This window comes from Podarcis cretensis (genome assembly GCF_951804945.1).
Source record: "Podarcis cretensis genome assembly, chromosome: 4".
NCBI lineage: Eukaryota > Metazoa > Chordata > Lepidosauria > Squamata > Lacertidae > Podarcis > Podarcis cretensis.
Genome location: NC_137173.1, coordinates 54,774,545 through 54,790,435, shown reverse-complemented (window position 1 = coordinate 54,790,435; position 15,891 = coordinate 54,774,545). Strand labels below are relative to the sequence as shown.

General features: G+C 42.8%; 2 protein-coding genes across 4 annotated transcripts in view; both read right to left on the bottom strand.

The window, feature by feature from the left end:
* The window catches only part of DOP1B (DOP1 leucine zipper like protein B), a 58,807-nt gene extending 53,925 nt beyond the window's left edge, over positions 1–4,882 (bottom strand). The window contains exons 1-2 of one of the 2 annotated variants that reach the window (XR_013838579.1): positions 4,668–4,882; positions 250–412 (exon numbers count right to left, since the gene is read on the bottom strand). Coding sequence is in view for 1 of the 2 variants with exons in the window: in XM_079974874.1 (XP_079831000.1) it covers positions 250–387 (138 nt within the window). In the remaining variant the exon portion in view is untranslated. The remainder of the gene's footprint in view (positions 1–249; positions 413–4,667) is intronic. The other variant, XM_079974874.1, reaches the window with a different exon arrangement.
* A 2,206-nt stretch (positions 4,883–7,088) lies between these two features.
* On the bottom strand, positions 7,089–13,977 carry LOC307215592 (carbonyl reductase [NADPH] 1-like). Of its 2 annotated transcripts, none has more exons than XM_079974973.1 (4): positions 13,842–13,977; positions 12,965–13,296; positions 9,494–9,601; positions 7,089–8,468 (listed from the first exon to the last, which is right to left on the bottom strand). In XM_079974973.1, exons 2-4 carry the CDS (start codon positions 13,251–13,253, stop codon positions 8,032–8,034), a joined length of 834 nt encoding a protein of 277 aa, XP_079831099.1. In that variant the 5' UTR covers positions 13,254–13,296; positions 13,842–13,977; the 3' UTR covers positions 7,089–8,031. The 2 variants fall into 2 exon arrangements, with proteins under 2 accessions (XP_079831099.1, XP_079831100.1); XM_079974974.1 differs by having other exon boundaries at positions 12,965–13,272; positions 13,842–13,949.
* Between the last annotated feature and the right edge of the window lie 1,914 nt (positions 13,978–15,891).

Sequence of the window (15,891 nt, the reverse complement as noted above, 5' to 3'; positions counted from 1 at the left end):
GGGTTTTATTGCTCTGCCACTATCTGTCCCTCCAAGCAGCTGCTTTTTGTACTTCTGTAAAAATTGGTTTGTTTCATTTTGCAACTGCCTTTTGTACTAGAATACCATCCAGAATCTGCTTATCAACAGCTTGTCAAAATGATATACAAACTGTAAACCTATCTATTATGTGTCATTATATGCTATAAAAATTTCATTTTTATTTTTTTGAACAACAGTAAGAACAGCAAAAAACCCCAGATACTGTACCTTGTTAAGTTTACCAAGAGAAGATATAAGATCTGCCCATTCACTCGATGATTCAAAGTTCCTTAAAGCTTTATCAATTGCTGAAGAATAATTTCTGTATCTATAATCACCAAGCAGCTCCTGCTCTTCAGGGTCCATTTTAAATTTTCATAGCCAAAATGTTCTTGGAAACAGAAACAAAAACAAACTCTGATCAGATCTTAATGGCATTTTATATACTGTACTCATTATTTGTGAAATGTGTATGCAGTTATCCTTAATGAGGGTCACTAAACACACAAGATTAGCTGATTTAATGCTCTTCTTGCTGAATTAAATTCTACCAAAAAATGTGATCCCACTGCTTTGAGGCTGTAGTTCAGTTCCAAAGATGCTTTGAAACTGCAAGGACCATTCACTATTTCATACAAAATCTCAGAAATACAAGAAAGTTACTCATCAGTTATTTTACTGATAATGTGACATTATAAGGTAATTAAATACTCCAAGCTGCACACATTCACATAAACTAGAATGTCCCACTTTCTAGGACAAAACGCCTGTTAACATTTAAGGCTGTGTTGATACTTGAAATAGTATTGCTACAGACATGTTTGCTTTTTTCTTCATCTAGAAACCCCAGTATTTTATATTAAAATTGCTCTCACTGGAATCAGATTAGTAATTTTTCTGTTGTGGGAAACCAAGAGGTTTTTATTTATTCACTGTAAGAATGACAATAGACAATTGCTCTACTCGGTACTCATAATTTATGAATCCTATGCTGGTTCAGTTGTATAACCAAAGCATGGTGTTGCATGTCAAACTGCACTAATGGTTAACAAATCACAGTTTTTCAGGCTCAAATAAGCATCAAAAAATTAAGATTACTGCAAATTGGTTCAGACTACAACTTGGCATTTCATGCACAAACAGGCTTGAGCCTCGAGTTTGCGTGGACTCTCTACCACTTCATGCCATGATTTCTGCACTTGCTTCCGGATTCTCAGCAAACCATAACTTGCCATTTTGTCTGAACTGGGGTAAATCACTGTTTGCCTACAAGTCAGGGATTGATTTTGGCAAACAAGTAAGCAATGGTTTGTCCAGTTTGGACAACATGACAACTCGAGGCAGGGCGCGCACAAGAGCCTGCCACCCAAACCTTTTCATGCACATAATTACAAACCATATTTTGGGATTAAATTAACAAACATAATAGGAAAAGGCAGTATATATGCTACTTATGTTGTATATAAAATATTTTAACCAGCAGCAATGGAAAGGAATCCATAATTATATATGGCAAGCCTGTCATTAGGGTCTAACAGTACACACTTCAGTATTAAAAGAAAATAGGTTTTAGGCATTTGTTGCAATTGACTCAGAGTGAAACTTGAAGCAGGTGTGGCTAGCCTGTGGCCCTCCAGATGATGTTGTAGTCCAGATGGGAGTTGTAGTCCAGAAACAGATGGATGACCACAGGTTCCAAACTCCATTCTCGTGTGCATTACTTGGTTCAGGCTTATTCAAACTCGGCCCTCCAGATGTTTTGGCCTACAACTCCCATGATCCCTAGCTAGCAGGACCAGTGGTCAGGGATGGTGGGAATTATAGTCTCAAAACATCTGGAGGGCCGAGTTTGAAGAAGCCTGACTTGGTTTAATTGGTTTGCCAAACTTAGCAACTGTATATATTGCTTCTGATACTATGTTTTCATTTACTTAACACTTAATAAAACAAATGTAGTGATTATTATTTTGTCCATCTGTCAGGAAACTGAGATATGTTTTAATTCACAGAGGCAGATGTAAACAGGAACTGAACACTTTCCCGCAAGCCTCAGCAAGCAAGTTAACAATTAACTCTTTATGAAGGCAAAAGCAAATGTAGATAGAAGGAGTTGCTTTCTTAGATTAAGAAAGCTGCTCAGTATGCTATATTATTTAGTGGAGGATCTTGGAGAAACATACCAGCCATTCTTATCATATGACTTTAGAAGCTATGGGCTGTATTTGCTGTAGCGTTAAGGGTATCTTTCCATCAATGACAGCATTTTTGCTTACCATATGTAACAATACTCTCTCTCTCCTTCCCCTGCACACTGTTCCAAGGGTTCTCTTAAGGGAAATCCCATCGTGCTAGCAGAAGGCCTTGTCCTGGCTTCAGCTAGTGCAATGTCCTAGTTGAATATGGCTCATCTATTTTAATAGTCAATAAAATCTTCATGCTGTGCCTTTCAGCTGCTTTCATTACTATCAACCACATAGAAAATGATGTTGTATGTGCCACATCTTAATAACCATGAGAGAAAGCGTTGTGTATTTTTCAGGCAAATGGCCATGACTTCATGGTGGCAGGGGAGTTTAATAAGGGAAAGACACAGTTAAAAGAGGCCACAAAAGAGACAAGATCAACTCAGTATTCAGAACCGCTATTTGGAAACCCTAACGGCCTCCTAGAAACCAGTTTGAAGAAAAAGCACCAGCAAAAGTATCTATGTGTGTGGAGGTGAATTGTCCCACACAGCATGAGCCCCAGGTGACCAGCTATCATCTTTCTAAAAAGAGTAAGCTTCTAGCAGTCAAGGAACTGAGATATAAGACAAAATGTACAGCTGCTATTTTTCTCATTTTACTAGCCTTTTTCACTAGCTGATGAAGACTCTAGTTTAGTAGAAGTCCCTCTAAGCAGCTGCATTCTTATCAACACCTCCTGCGAAGCAGGCAGAAATATTCCTGGTCAAGGACTGCAAGGACAAACATCTTCTATTATCAGAAGTGTGCAGAAGAAATAAAGTGATCAGATCTGCCCCCTAATCCAAATTACCTCTGGTTACGAACTTAATTCGTTCCGCAGGTCCGTTCTTAACCTGAAACCGTTCTTAACCTGACGTACCACTTTAGCTAATGGGGCCTCCCACTGCCGCCATGCGATTTCTGTTCTCATCCTGGGGCAAAGTTCTTAACTCGAGGTACTATTTCCGGGTTAGCAGAGTCTGTAACCCGACGTGTTTGTAACCCGAGGTACCACTGTATATGTTCTGTCACTGAAATTTGATGGCTATCATTCAGAACCTTGATGGCCCTTTGCATACTCTAAACTTGAAGTCTGGTTTTCAAAACCCTAATTAAGAGTGTCGCCAATCACTGGTAGCCTGGCAACTCACCCATTGCTAGTTTACATCTTGGATATGGTCCCTATGCCTCTATCAGTAAGTGAGAAGGGAAAACCTTCATCAATTACAACATCTTGAATCAAATGGTGCACTACACCATGTAAAGATGTACTGCTAAAATTCTTATTTTTAAAAGGCCACTAAATGTTTGGGAACCATGGCTAATGTCTAATCCAGAAATCCCATCTTCTGCAGCCTACTATACACATAGTGTTTTGAAGGTTCATTATCCAAGTATGACAGCCTTGAAAATGAACAAAAAACACAGGACAATTAGGAACTTATTCTGGAAAAAATATCAAGGAGTGAAAAAAGAAGTACAGAATAAAACAAACTGCACTAAAAGAAAAACAGCAACCAGACATTTGTTTTTAAAATGCAACTTCTGGTCAAAGCGCAAACAAGATTCATAGAACGGGGACAATAGACCATTCATGTAAATATTGTTACAATGCCCTCTATTTCTCTCCATTTTGCTTACAGACAGGGAAAGACTGCAGCGTTTGGCAGTGATGCATTGTCCTGCGGAAGCCAAACCTGTTCTACCGAGCCTGTTTACTGGTGCTAAAATCAGTGCTTCTCTCAAATCATCCCCCCCCCCCTTCACTTCAGCTCTACCAGATCATTCAGACACACAATGGTGTGCAAATAAGGCGAGGTGGGGAAAGATACGGCATAGATTATGCAGTAAAACAGCTGCTTTTCCTCCCCCCCCCGCCCTTCTCTCCCTCTCCTCGCCTTTGACAGGCTGCTGCTCCTACATAGCAAACACAACCCAACAGCTGTTCTCCAGCAGCAGCAACATAACAGGCAGCTGCAGAAGCACCCGAGAGGGGGGCGGGCAGCAGGATACAGACAACCTGTAGAATCGCAGGCACTGCTAAACACGTAAACAAACAAAACAAACAAACACGTGTTTATGCCCTCTAACATTTCTACGCCTGCCTATGTGGAGAAGCGAAGGAGAGCGCTGGTTTCCACCTTTTTCTCTCCTCGGGTGAAATCAGGAATAAGCACCATTTCAGAAATATAAAGAGATCCTGAAGGGATGCTTAAGGGAGAAAATGGAGTGTTTGCTTTGTTTCCCCCTCTCCCCACCTGCACTTCATTGGTCGGGGGGCAAACTGGTCCCTTCGTGGAGGGAAGAAGGTCCCCCCCCCGTCGCCCTCCCTATGCAGAAAAGGGAGGGGAAAGAGGAAGCACTGGCTGGCTTGACTTCCTCAATTGCAGCAGCACACTGTCCCCCATCTTCCCTACTCACCAACTGAGGAAGAAGCAGGCTGCGGCGGCAGAGGCGTCGCGCTGGCTGCTGCTGCTGCTGCTGCTTCCACCGCGGAGGAAGGGCGCGCGTCGCCGCCGCAGCTTCGCCGAGGCTCCCCGGCCGCTTCCCTCTCCTGCGACGTGTCCCGCGGCTGGGCGGGGCCGAGGCGGGAGCCAGAGACTACAAGGAAGGGCGGGGGCGGAATCTCCCGTCGCCATGGCGGCCGGGCTGCTACGCCTCCTCTTCGCACCCTCCCCTTGCCCTTGCCGGATGGGGGAGTACCATTTCGAAGCGCGGGGGGGGGGGAAGAATGGTGACAGCAAGATTTACGGGACCCCGCTTTTTCTATAAAGCGGCGCGGGGCCTCGCCTCGTCCCCGTTATCGCCTTTCCAACCTCTTCAGTGTGGACAGCTCGCCTTGGCGGTGTTTAAGCCGGATTCAAAGGCGCAGCTGCCCACCCCCACGCCGCCCCGATGAGATGGTGCGTCCCAACATCGCGCGTTTGGACACGTCTCTAGCTCCACCTGCTGGGAGAAGCGGAGACTGCGGGGTTGTTTTGGTTCGAGTGTGTGGCCCTAATCTCGGAGTACATAGGTCGGACTGCTGCGGGCAGTTTGGGAAATGCCAATCTCGTAATTAAAAGAAGGGCTTAATCTGAGTCCCTGGATCCATTGACTGGATCCTGCAAAAAAATCGAAATGAGACTGTTGAAAGGTTGGGAGATGAAGGGTAGCGATCCTTTTCAGCTCTTTGGCTTTTGGTTGTAAAGCTGTTTCCAGAGGGGGCTTTATTAGGTCAGTCGAGTCTAATTTTTATCTACGTATGACTGACATGTTGCTGTCCACACATTTTTTTAGTCATCGGTTTTGCATAGGTATTCCGTTACTTCCCCAGCTATCAGTGGGTGGCCCCTGATGAAATATTTCCATGCTGTGTTTTCTCCGCTCAGTCACTACTCCGTGCTACCCGCCATTGGCTTTTCCTGTTTGGGGCATGTGGGCAGCTATTTCCACAAGAAGAGAGCAAGAGCAAATGTTACCTGATGTTTCACTATTGGCAAAATTGAGGATTGTGCTTTGGGGGTCGGGGAAGAATTTGGATTTCCCTTTGTAGTGTTAATACTACTACTACTACTACACTGGACTTGTATGTTTTAACTATGGTTGTAGATTTTTAGAGCTACTTTTGGTTTTTTTGTAAACCACTTTATAAATACAGTGGTACCTCAGGTTACATATGCTTCAGGTTACATACACTTCAGGTTACAGACTCCGCTAACCCAGAAATAGTACCTCAGGTTAAGAACTTTGCTTCAGGATGAGAACAGAAATCGTGCTCCGGCAGTGCGGCAGCAGCTGGAGGCCCCATTAGCTAAAGTGTTGCTTCAGGTTAAGAACAGTTTCAGGTTAAGAACGGACCTCCGGAACGAATTCAGTACTTAACCTGAGGTACCACTGTAAACCATATATTGCAAAAAATATCACAGCCTCCAGTGAGCTGAACCTTGTGTGACTGTTGTATCCCTTGAATAATTCATTGCTCAGAAATAACACACACATACTGTATGTATATTAACCTAACCCACCTTTCATATTCCTGCTCACTAGGATTGGATGAAACTAGTAGCTGAGCAGCAGCTCTCTGTGATTTTCAAATGAGGACCTCCTGCATCAGCAGCTGGAGGAATTTAGCCAGGGCTACAAAAGTAGAACCTAGGAGAGACTAGGCTGAATATGCATTTCTGCGTGCCCAAGCGACAGAGCTGCGCCTCGAGCCATAGTAAGGCAGCCAAGCAAGTTCAGCAACAGGGCAGACTACTGTGTCCCTCCCCTGAGTGAACTTACAAGCCCCAGGTTCCCAAGTAAATTAACTCGCTCAACAACAATATCTGCTGGTAGAATGCCAGCAGAGGTGTAGGAGCTATCCAGTGTAGCACAGAATGTTGTGTGTCTTCCTGATGGACAGAATCAGGGGTGGGATACTCAGTGCAAATCAGTCCTGGACCTCAGGGAGTTAGTTTGCTCCCTTGGGACCAAGGTAGTTGACCTGGATAAACAGAGGTTTGTAGATGAGACCTTCATAGGACATGATAATTGCATCCCACTCAATCTTTGTTCTACCAACAGCTTTGATCCTGCAAATCTGCTCCAGATGCTAGAACAGATCAGTGAGATGGGAAGTATTCTGGTGGGGGCTTCTCTGGAAAGCTTGCCTGTTTCTCCTAATGCAGCAGTTCTGGTTTCCTTTTCTGACCATGGTAGTGGGTGATTTGATCTTTAGGGACATGGATAGCTGGGTTTGTGATTGGTTTGCTGATCATACGGTAACTTGGCTTTGAAACAAAGAATATTTAAAAAGTAACCTAATAAAAAAAAAACTTTAATCATGATGTTAAGAAGCTCTAAATAAGCAGGTCATGGTAACAGTTCATAATTTATTCAAATCTCACAAAAGTTCATGTAAAATACTATTTGCCTGATTTAGAGTTACATATATAGAATAGGTTAGCCGTACCACTATAATTGCATTTAATTTCTCCTGCAAAGTGGTTTTGCATTCTCATTTTCTTACAAGTAGCAGAGATGTAAAAGAAGGAACAGCAAGCTTTTGGCTCCACTTCTTTTTTTTACAGGAGGGATATAACAAAATAGTAGGAATTAAGAGGTTAATTATAGGGCATCATTTTAGCCAGCAGCTGGTTTTCAATGCAAGGGCTCATATGACAGGGATCTTTATTTTACTTTGTTTAACACTGTTGGCTATGTCTGTATTTTCCTCCACATTGAATAACTACAGCTGGCACCTATTAATCTAGGGTTACAGGGCATGGGCCCTGGTTTAAACACCCAGCATCTCTATTTTTTTTTTAAGGGTGAAGGCAGCACTAGAGGTGTAAAAAAAACACCACATGGGAGTAGCAACAGGAGGTGTTTGTGTATGTGGGTGAGAGAGATGCACATGTTTCCTTACGTGTGAAGTTGTACAGAGTAGTATAGTGTTTAAATTAATATTGTGATTGTAACTGACCACAGAGCAACAGGGAAGCTTAAATTTTTTCCCCATCCATCCTCCTCTTTTCAAGAGCTCTACTCATTAAGAGCCAGCTACAGTATCTCAGATAAGCTCCAGTTATTTTATTTGTTATTATTAAAACAATTTATATAGCACTTCACTACAATAGCCTTTAAGTGATTTACAAAGAATATAAAAAAAAATCAGTTAAAACTATAAAAGAAAACTACAATTAAAATGCCTGCTGGAATAAAATTAGTCTTCAGTAGGCACTGGAGGCTCAGTAGGGAGCAGGAGCCTGTCTGATCTCAACTAGAATAGAGTGCCATAAAATTGGGCACATGCCAAAATTCACCAAGGTTGAACCGTTTTGTCACTAACAAACTGCCCATGGGGCCCATCGGCTCCCGGGGGTAAGAGGGCCAAATACACTGGAGTCTCAGCTCCCTCATCAGGAGATTTGGGGGCTTTAGGACCTGCCATGTCAGTCCTGACCCACCCAGGGCAACAGGCATTCAGGAGAATACCATCACCTTTCCTTGTCTCATTCAGGCGCCTTGCTTGAATTCTGGACAAAACCGTTACCCCGATTTTGGTCACCCCATAAGCTGTATTTGGCCAACCCTCCTTCTCATGCACTCCCTTCTTGGTGTCTTCTACAAATTTTTCCATGAGTTTCACTAGTTCCTCTTCAGTGATTGTCTCACTCCGAAACTTCTGCTGTAGTTCTGGGCTGCACATGGCTAATGCCCGGACACTCATGACACTGGAGACATTCACTACTCTTCCTGTGACAAAAAAAAAAAGATAATTCCATAATAACCAATGGGCCATATCCTACTCAGTTGCACTCAAAGTAGACATACTGGGCAGACCTAGGTTATTTATAATGGGTCCCCTCTGAGTAACACTAACGTTGGGTACATGGGTGTAGCCAGGATTTTTGTTAGGGGGGCAGAACCTCAGATTTGTATTTATTTGTATTGTCACCCCAAATTTATTTATATTGCTACCTCCCCCCTTGGCTATGCCCATGATTGCGTACAACCCAATACTCTGCAGAGCAAGTACAAATAATAAGTGTCATACAGCAAGTAAATAATGAAGAATTAATCATAAGCAAGTTTCATACACAGGAACAGAAACCTTTCTATGATGCCATGGAGATATTCTAAAATAAGAAAGGGTTGACGGAAAATCTAAAATATATATGCTGTGTAGTTTGAGTTTAATAGCTCTGAAGGCTATCACAGTGGCATTTAACACATACACACAGTGCTTTTTTCTGAGGGTACTCAACGGTATGCAGAAAAAAAGCACTGTATACAATGTTTGGACATTTCAAGATAGAATGCAGCAGTTACTCAGAGTTGATCAATAGTGCAGTATGATGCCAGTAATTTCACTAGCTTCTCAAAATAGCTAGAAATCTGAATCATCTGACACGCTGCTGATTGTACAATATTGTATCGTACAGAGCAGAAAACAAATCCAGTTTGCTCCCCCCGCCCCTTCTTCAATAAATCCATGTGATAAACCTCACTAAGCCCTATCTGGCTTAGTTCAACTTCTATTTGTCTCTTGTTTCATGTACTACATAAAGAGTGCTATCCTATCGTCTTTACACGATGGCTGTAAAGAACAGGATCAGACTTGAAAAGCTCAGTTGGTCTGTCTGTCTATCTGTTTGTCTGTTGTTATTAATAGTTATTCATTTTGATTTCCTACCTGCCCTACTATAAGGTCCCAGGATGGGTTGTGACTATTTAAAAATACAATATTTAGTCCTGCAGGATGAAAATGTAAAGCTCACCTTGTGGTTTAATAAGTGGCAATAACTCGTTGCAAATATTTCTGGTTGCAAAGAAGTTTGTTTTCATGGACACGTCTGCTTGTGTAGGAAACGGTGTGGGGTCCTCCACTTTTTATTGGGCAAAGAAAATGGAAATACAAAAATATGCATTAAGGTACAAATGCACACAGTCTTTCCAGCACGTACACTAAAAAGGCAAACAACATAGTCCACTTATGGTCAACGTCAGTTGAAATTACATTGTGCAGCTGTAACATTCTTGAAAACCTTACTACAGCATTTAACAACCTGGTGCCCTCCAGATGTTTTAGACTATCCCATCAACCCCAACCAGCTGTTGTATATTTTACTTGTTCGATAACCTGTCTGCTTGTTTGGGGGATTATAGGGTTAACTTGGAAACCTAGCAAATACCTCAAGGCTCAAATATCAAGTTAATTAAAACTCCTAGGTATGTGAGAGTTGCCTCATCTCTGGCTAAGGTGGTTCATGTGATTGACAGGAATCTATATTATTGCACACCACCCCAATCTCTGAGTAGTAGAAAATTCCAGGGGTTCAGGCATCGATGAAGGGTTCATGTTTCCTTTTGGAATAAGGCATGGCAGAGGCTGTGATGTCTTTATGATATACAGTATATATACATAGGTAAAGGACCCCTGGACAGTTAAGTCCAGGCAAAGGCAACTATGGGGTTGCGGTGCTCATCTCGCTTCAGGCCAAGGGAGCTGGTGTTTGTCCGCAGACAGCTTTCCGAGTCATGACTATACCGCTACTGGGGCAACGGGACATCATGAGGCGTGCCAGAGCGCACAGAAACGCCGTTTACCTTCCCGCCGCAGCGATACCTATTTATCTACTTTCACTGGTGTGCTTTCGAACTTCTAGGTTGGCAGAAGCTAGGACAGAGCAATGGGAGCTTACCCTGTTGTGTGGATTTGAACTGCCGACCTTCTGATTGGCAAGCCCAAGAGGCAATGGAGGGGTTTACAGCATTAATGCCCTAAGAGAGCTTTGCTTCTCCCACAGCCACATCCTTGGATTCCAGCAGAAATCAGGCCTGGCTTTCTCTCTGATTTTCCAGCCTGCAGCTTTTGCACCCAGCTTCTAGCTCATATCACTCAACCCTCCACCCTGGCCCTCTGGCACAGAGCCACTCCCTTCCCGTAATGACTCATTAGCCAGCCATTTCAGTAACTGAAAATGTGCTGGATCCAGGGATTAGAAGAGGGGGTCAGGCGTACAGCCTCCCCTCCTCCCAACTCATAACAATATAAAAGTAGGAGACGGGCAGTTCAAGGTGGAACTCAACCTGACAAGGAAAAACTTTGTAAACCTGGATTAAGGGACTGTTTCGTCCAGGGAAAGTAGATGGTGGTTTAATCCATTTTGCCTTAAAGGGAATATACTGCTTTTCTGTAACTTTTGCACTGCATATCTTTTTCTTAAATCTCCACATTTTTCCAGGTTTAGTAAACTTTAGAACTTGTTTCATAACCCTGCGTGGTCTTGGCTTATTTTTAACACCCTCAAGCTTGGAAGATAGAATACCACACTACCTTACAAGGCTTCAAGGGGACCTCAGGGAAATTTGGAGGCCGGCTGATAAAGGACAGCCTTGTGGAAATAATTTACACCTCATCTAGTGGCACCTATTGTTTAAAGGGGGAGACTCGGCTGAGTAGAGGGGTGTACTCTATGCTAGCCGGGAACACCCTCTCCCCAGATGGCACAAGACCTAGGGTGGCTGTCACAAACACACATGTCAAAACTGTCTAGGATGTCATAATTTTTAAAAAAACATGTTGAAGATGTGCAAAGCTCCCACACTATCTGCTTTCACTTGAGTTAGCATTGTTTGTCGCAGTTCTGGCTGCTTGTACATGCCAAGAGAGGGAATGACATATATTTTATTGTGTCCAGATGTTTAAATTACAAAATAACAGTAACACACAAAGCCACATTAAATCTAGATGGAATTTCATTTCTGTTGTAGAACATGAAATTATATTTGCCTTGTTAATATGTACAGTTGTACCTCTGGTTACGTATTTAATTCGTTCCGGAGGTCCGTTCTCAACCTGAAACTGTTCTTAACCTGAAGCACCACTTTAGCTAATGGGGCCTCCTCCTGCTGCTGCGCTGCCACCGCATGATTTCTGTTCTCATCCTGAAGCAAAGTTCTTAACCCGGGGTACTGTTTCTGAGTTAGCGGAGTCTGTAACCTGAAGCGTATGTAACCTGAAGCGTATGTAACCTGAAGAGTATGTAACCTGAGATACCACTGTACAATTGATTTTATGTCTGTGTACCCATGGTTTCTGTGTGCAAGAATAAAGTTAAGAGCAGGCTAAAAGTATCACCTCTCATTCAGAATTATTACTACTACTACTGCTAATTAGTAATAATAATAGATAGTTGCCAGCTATCCACCAGGTACTCTGTGTTTTTCATTACTTACTTCCTGCATGGGACAGTTATGTATTGTATAGTGAGAAAGATCACTAACAAACATTTAGCTGCTTCTGTCTCTGCAACTAACCAATAATCAAACTGCAAAGTACCTTTTTCTGAATGATTGTTTGATTATCTAACTATTCTGATTATAGTTTCCACAGGAAATGCAAGAAGCAAATTGCATTTTTATCAAACATTAATTGTATATGTTTTGCAGTTTTCCATCACAGATTATTCTTTGCTGCATGCAAAAGAATTTATCATGTATTAAGAAACATAGGTTCAAGTGTAGCCCATCAGAAATGAAGTTGCACATGTGTACATACAGTGAATACAGTGGTATCTTTGGTTACGAACTTAATTCGTTCTGGAGGTCTGTTCTTAACCCGAAACCATTCTTAACCTGAGGCGCGCTTTTGCTAATGGGGCCTCCCGCTGCTACCGTGCCGCTGGCACGCGATTTCCGTTCTCATTCTGGAGCAAAGCTCAACCCGAGGTCCTACTTCTGGGTTAGCAGAGTTTGTAACCCTAAGTGTTTGTAACCCGAGGCGTTTGTAACCTGAGGTACCACTGTGCTCATATGCAAGATTGGTACACTGGATTATTTACATTCAGCTCTCACGCTTAGTCCTATCGATGCATTTTCTGTATTGGAAAACAGTAATGTATGAAGCTGCCCTGAGCTGAAGGAAGGAGCAGCACCCATGAAAGTCACAAGCAGTGTGGCGAATATTTAACTACTGCACTGTGTCCAAAGTACACTGTTAAAAGTACTTTTACCCAGTTCTTAACTTTGGTCAGAGGGCTCAGCTCAGCATCTGTTCTTAGCCCTAGGCTAAGCCCAGAATATATGAAATAAGGTGAATGAAAGTTTCCTGACCACCAAATAACTGCAGTGAGTTCAACTTCCCACTCATCAGGGACCAACAATATCATTTTGTATCAGACTGTGGTGCTCCCAGGCAGACCTGATCTCCGTATACTTTCTTTCCAGAAACTGAACACTGTTTTTACCTTTGAAAGCAATCCCTGCATTGTTGATCAGCACATTTAATCCTCCATACTTCTCCTTCAAGAAATCGCGTAGGGTTCGGATACTCTGCAGGTCATTTATGTCCAGTTGGTGGAACTGTGGCTTCAGCCCTTCTTCCTGAAGCTTGGCCACTGCCTCCTTGCCCCGTTCCACATCCCGGGCTGTCAGGTAAACATCCCCACTGAACTGCTTGCATAGAGCCCGCACGATGGCCAGCCCAATGCCTTTGTTGGAGCCAGTCACCACAGCCACTGGAATGCTCTTAGACATCCTCTCTGCCAAGCGGATTCTGATCAGGTAGGACGGAAGACACCTTAGGAAGAAACACATCCACATAACCGAGCATGTTTTCTGTATGGCATCAGAACAGCATTATTGCATTACCCGAAAGCACTTACTCTGGGGTAGCACAGCATAATCAGCAAGAAAACTTCAAAAACAATTTTGCTGGAGTAATTCCATAAACATTTTTTTTGCAGCAAACACAAAAAATCTTGTGGCATCTTTAAAAAAACCTGTGAATTTATTGTGGCATAAGGGTGTGGTTTTTTTTTTTTTTTTGTCTGAAGCCAGACACATGGAATGGCAACTTCACTGGATGAGTATATTTATACCTGTTGCAAAGATGAAGGACTGCCTGGGTTGGAGCATGTGGTTTGGAGTATTGCTTTGAAACCTCCATTCCCAGGGTGTGCCTACTGGCTCTTCCTGACCTTTGAACATCATTTTACACATTATTTTATTCTGCAACTTACAGAGACGTAGCAGGGAGGCCATAATCTACCCGGGGGGGGGGGTTTAGATTATCAACAGAATTGAGCAGGTTCACGCAATCAAAGAAAAAGAACAAGAACTTACCCTGCTGATTCTGTGCAGCGCCTGCTGTTGACTCTCTTCCGTCTTCCCTTGCGCAGAGCAGGCACGACAAGGTTGCTATGGTGGAAAGGCTGGAGGCCCGCCTTTCCTAGCAGCTGTATAGAGCCTCGAGCATTTAAGGAGGAGGGGGAATATTAGAATGTAGCCTATAGGAGAATCTGAAACAAAACAGATGCAGAGCGTTGAGTAACTCAAAGATATATCTGCTCCTCTGGGTATTAGCTTTGTGCCCTCTTGTTTGTTTATGCAACAGTCTGAAGTTAGGTAACATATTCTACATTCAGGAGTATTATCTGTGTATGGGAGAAGAGACATGTACAAACCTAAAAGCAGCTTTTAAGTTTGCAAGTATGTCCTCAGGAAGAGGGAAGGGAAAAGCACTTTCCACAGCCTTATGTTTACTTAAGAGATAAATCCCACTGAGTTCAAAGTGGATCATTTCTTAAATTAAATGTCCTTGCAATAGGGGTGTTTGCAAGTTACATTCAGCTTGTGTACAAGCTGTGTGGCAACATGCACAAACTACAACACAACAAGTGCACACTCTTCACACAAACTCGAAGATGTGTTAAAATAGTTTGCGCCTGTGTTCAAACCTATGTGTAAACAAGCTAAAAATGGCACAGTTCATATGTGTCAAATTCATTATAATTCATCATTTATAATGTGGCTAATATGTTCTTGGTGCTGTAAACAACAACAAAAACCTAATATAAGTTCCTGCTTGGAGGCTCACCATTATTATTATTATTATTATTATTATTACTGTATTTAGTGGTGAGCCTGAAAACAGGAACTTGTACTGGGTTTTATTTTTCAAAATAAGAAAAGAAGGGAAGGAGGAATTGGAGGGAGTGTGGAAACTTTGCAAAGGTTGAACAAAGTAAAAAGAAGAAAGAGAGACTACATGCATTAGCCTAGGCATAGAAAGAAAATGGTGCTGGTGGGGACAATGCAAGGACAATGCAAGAGAGAGAATGAGTTTAGTATTATTTATTAAATTTGTACACTGCCAATCTGAAGATCACAGAGTGGTTCACAACATAAAAATACAAAATAATTACTTAGGGAAGAAGTTAGCACAAGAAATAAACCTTGAAGATAGAAACTAGCACAAAGGAAGGGAGGTATAAACGGAAGATTTGTGGTTAGCCAAGAGGCTAAGGAGAATAGAGGAAAAGGAACAAAGATAAGAAGCACCAAGGCCATGAAGTTGATTAGCAGCTAGAAGAAGTTGAAATCTGACATGAAGCAACAGAGGAAGTCAGGAAAGGGAAACCTATAGAGAAGTACAGTACTGTAACTAAAATGAGGAGAAAATAAAATTACGTGAGCGGAAGAGTTGAGATTATGGAAAGCATTTTTGCTCATCCAAGCTCATCTCCTTATTTCACTGTAGCCCCCTGTGCTGCCAACAGTTGCCAGATCTTCCACAAAAGTGGGATATGGCACAGAGGGCTGCAGGGCGAGTGGATAGTGGTACAATTGATGAAAATTGGGTGCTTCATGTTTTACTAGCAGAAGCAGCCATGGGTGGTGCCCAAAGGGACTGGGAGGGCAGCCCAGCAGTTGTTGTTGTTTAGTCGTGTCTGACTCTTTGTGACCCCATGGACCAGAGCACGCCAGGCACTCCTGTCTTCCACTGCCTCCCGCAGTTTGGTCAGACTCATGTTTGTAGCTTCGAGAACACTGTCCAACCATCTCGTCCTCTGTCGTCCCCTTCTCCTTGTTCCCTCAATCTTTCCCGACATCAGGGTCTTTTCGAGGGAGTCTTCTCTTCTCATGAGGTGACCAAAATATTGGAGCCTCAGCTTCAGGATCTGTCCTTCCAGTGAGCACTCAGGGCTGATTTCCTTAAGAATGGATAGGTTTGATCTTCTTGCAGTCCATGGGACTCTCAAGCGTCTCCTCCAGCACCATAATTCAACAGTATCAATTCTTCGGCGATCAGTAGTAGAAGAAGAGTTTGGATTTGATATCCCGCCTTTCACTCCCCTTCAGGAGTCTCAAAGCGGCTAACAATCTCCTTTCC

Excerpts from the sequence above, each read along its gene's own strand:
- LOC307215592 (XM_079974973.1), bottom strand. The coding sequence starts at position 13,253 with ATGTCTAAGAGCATTCCAGTGGCTGTGGTGACTGGCTCCAACAAAGGC. Across the intron at positions 9,602-12,964 it reads TGCAGGGATTGCTTTCAAAG|TGGAGGACCCCACACCGTTT; the intron begins GTAAAAACAGTG and ends CCCAATAAAAAG. Across the intron at positions 8,469-9,493 it reads GCCACTTATTAAACCACAAG|GAAGAGTAGTGAATGTCTCC; the intron begins GTGAGCTTTACA and ends TTTTTGTCACAG.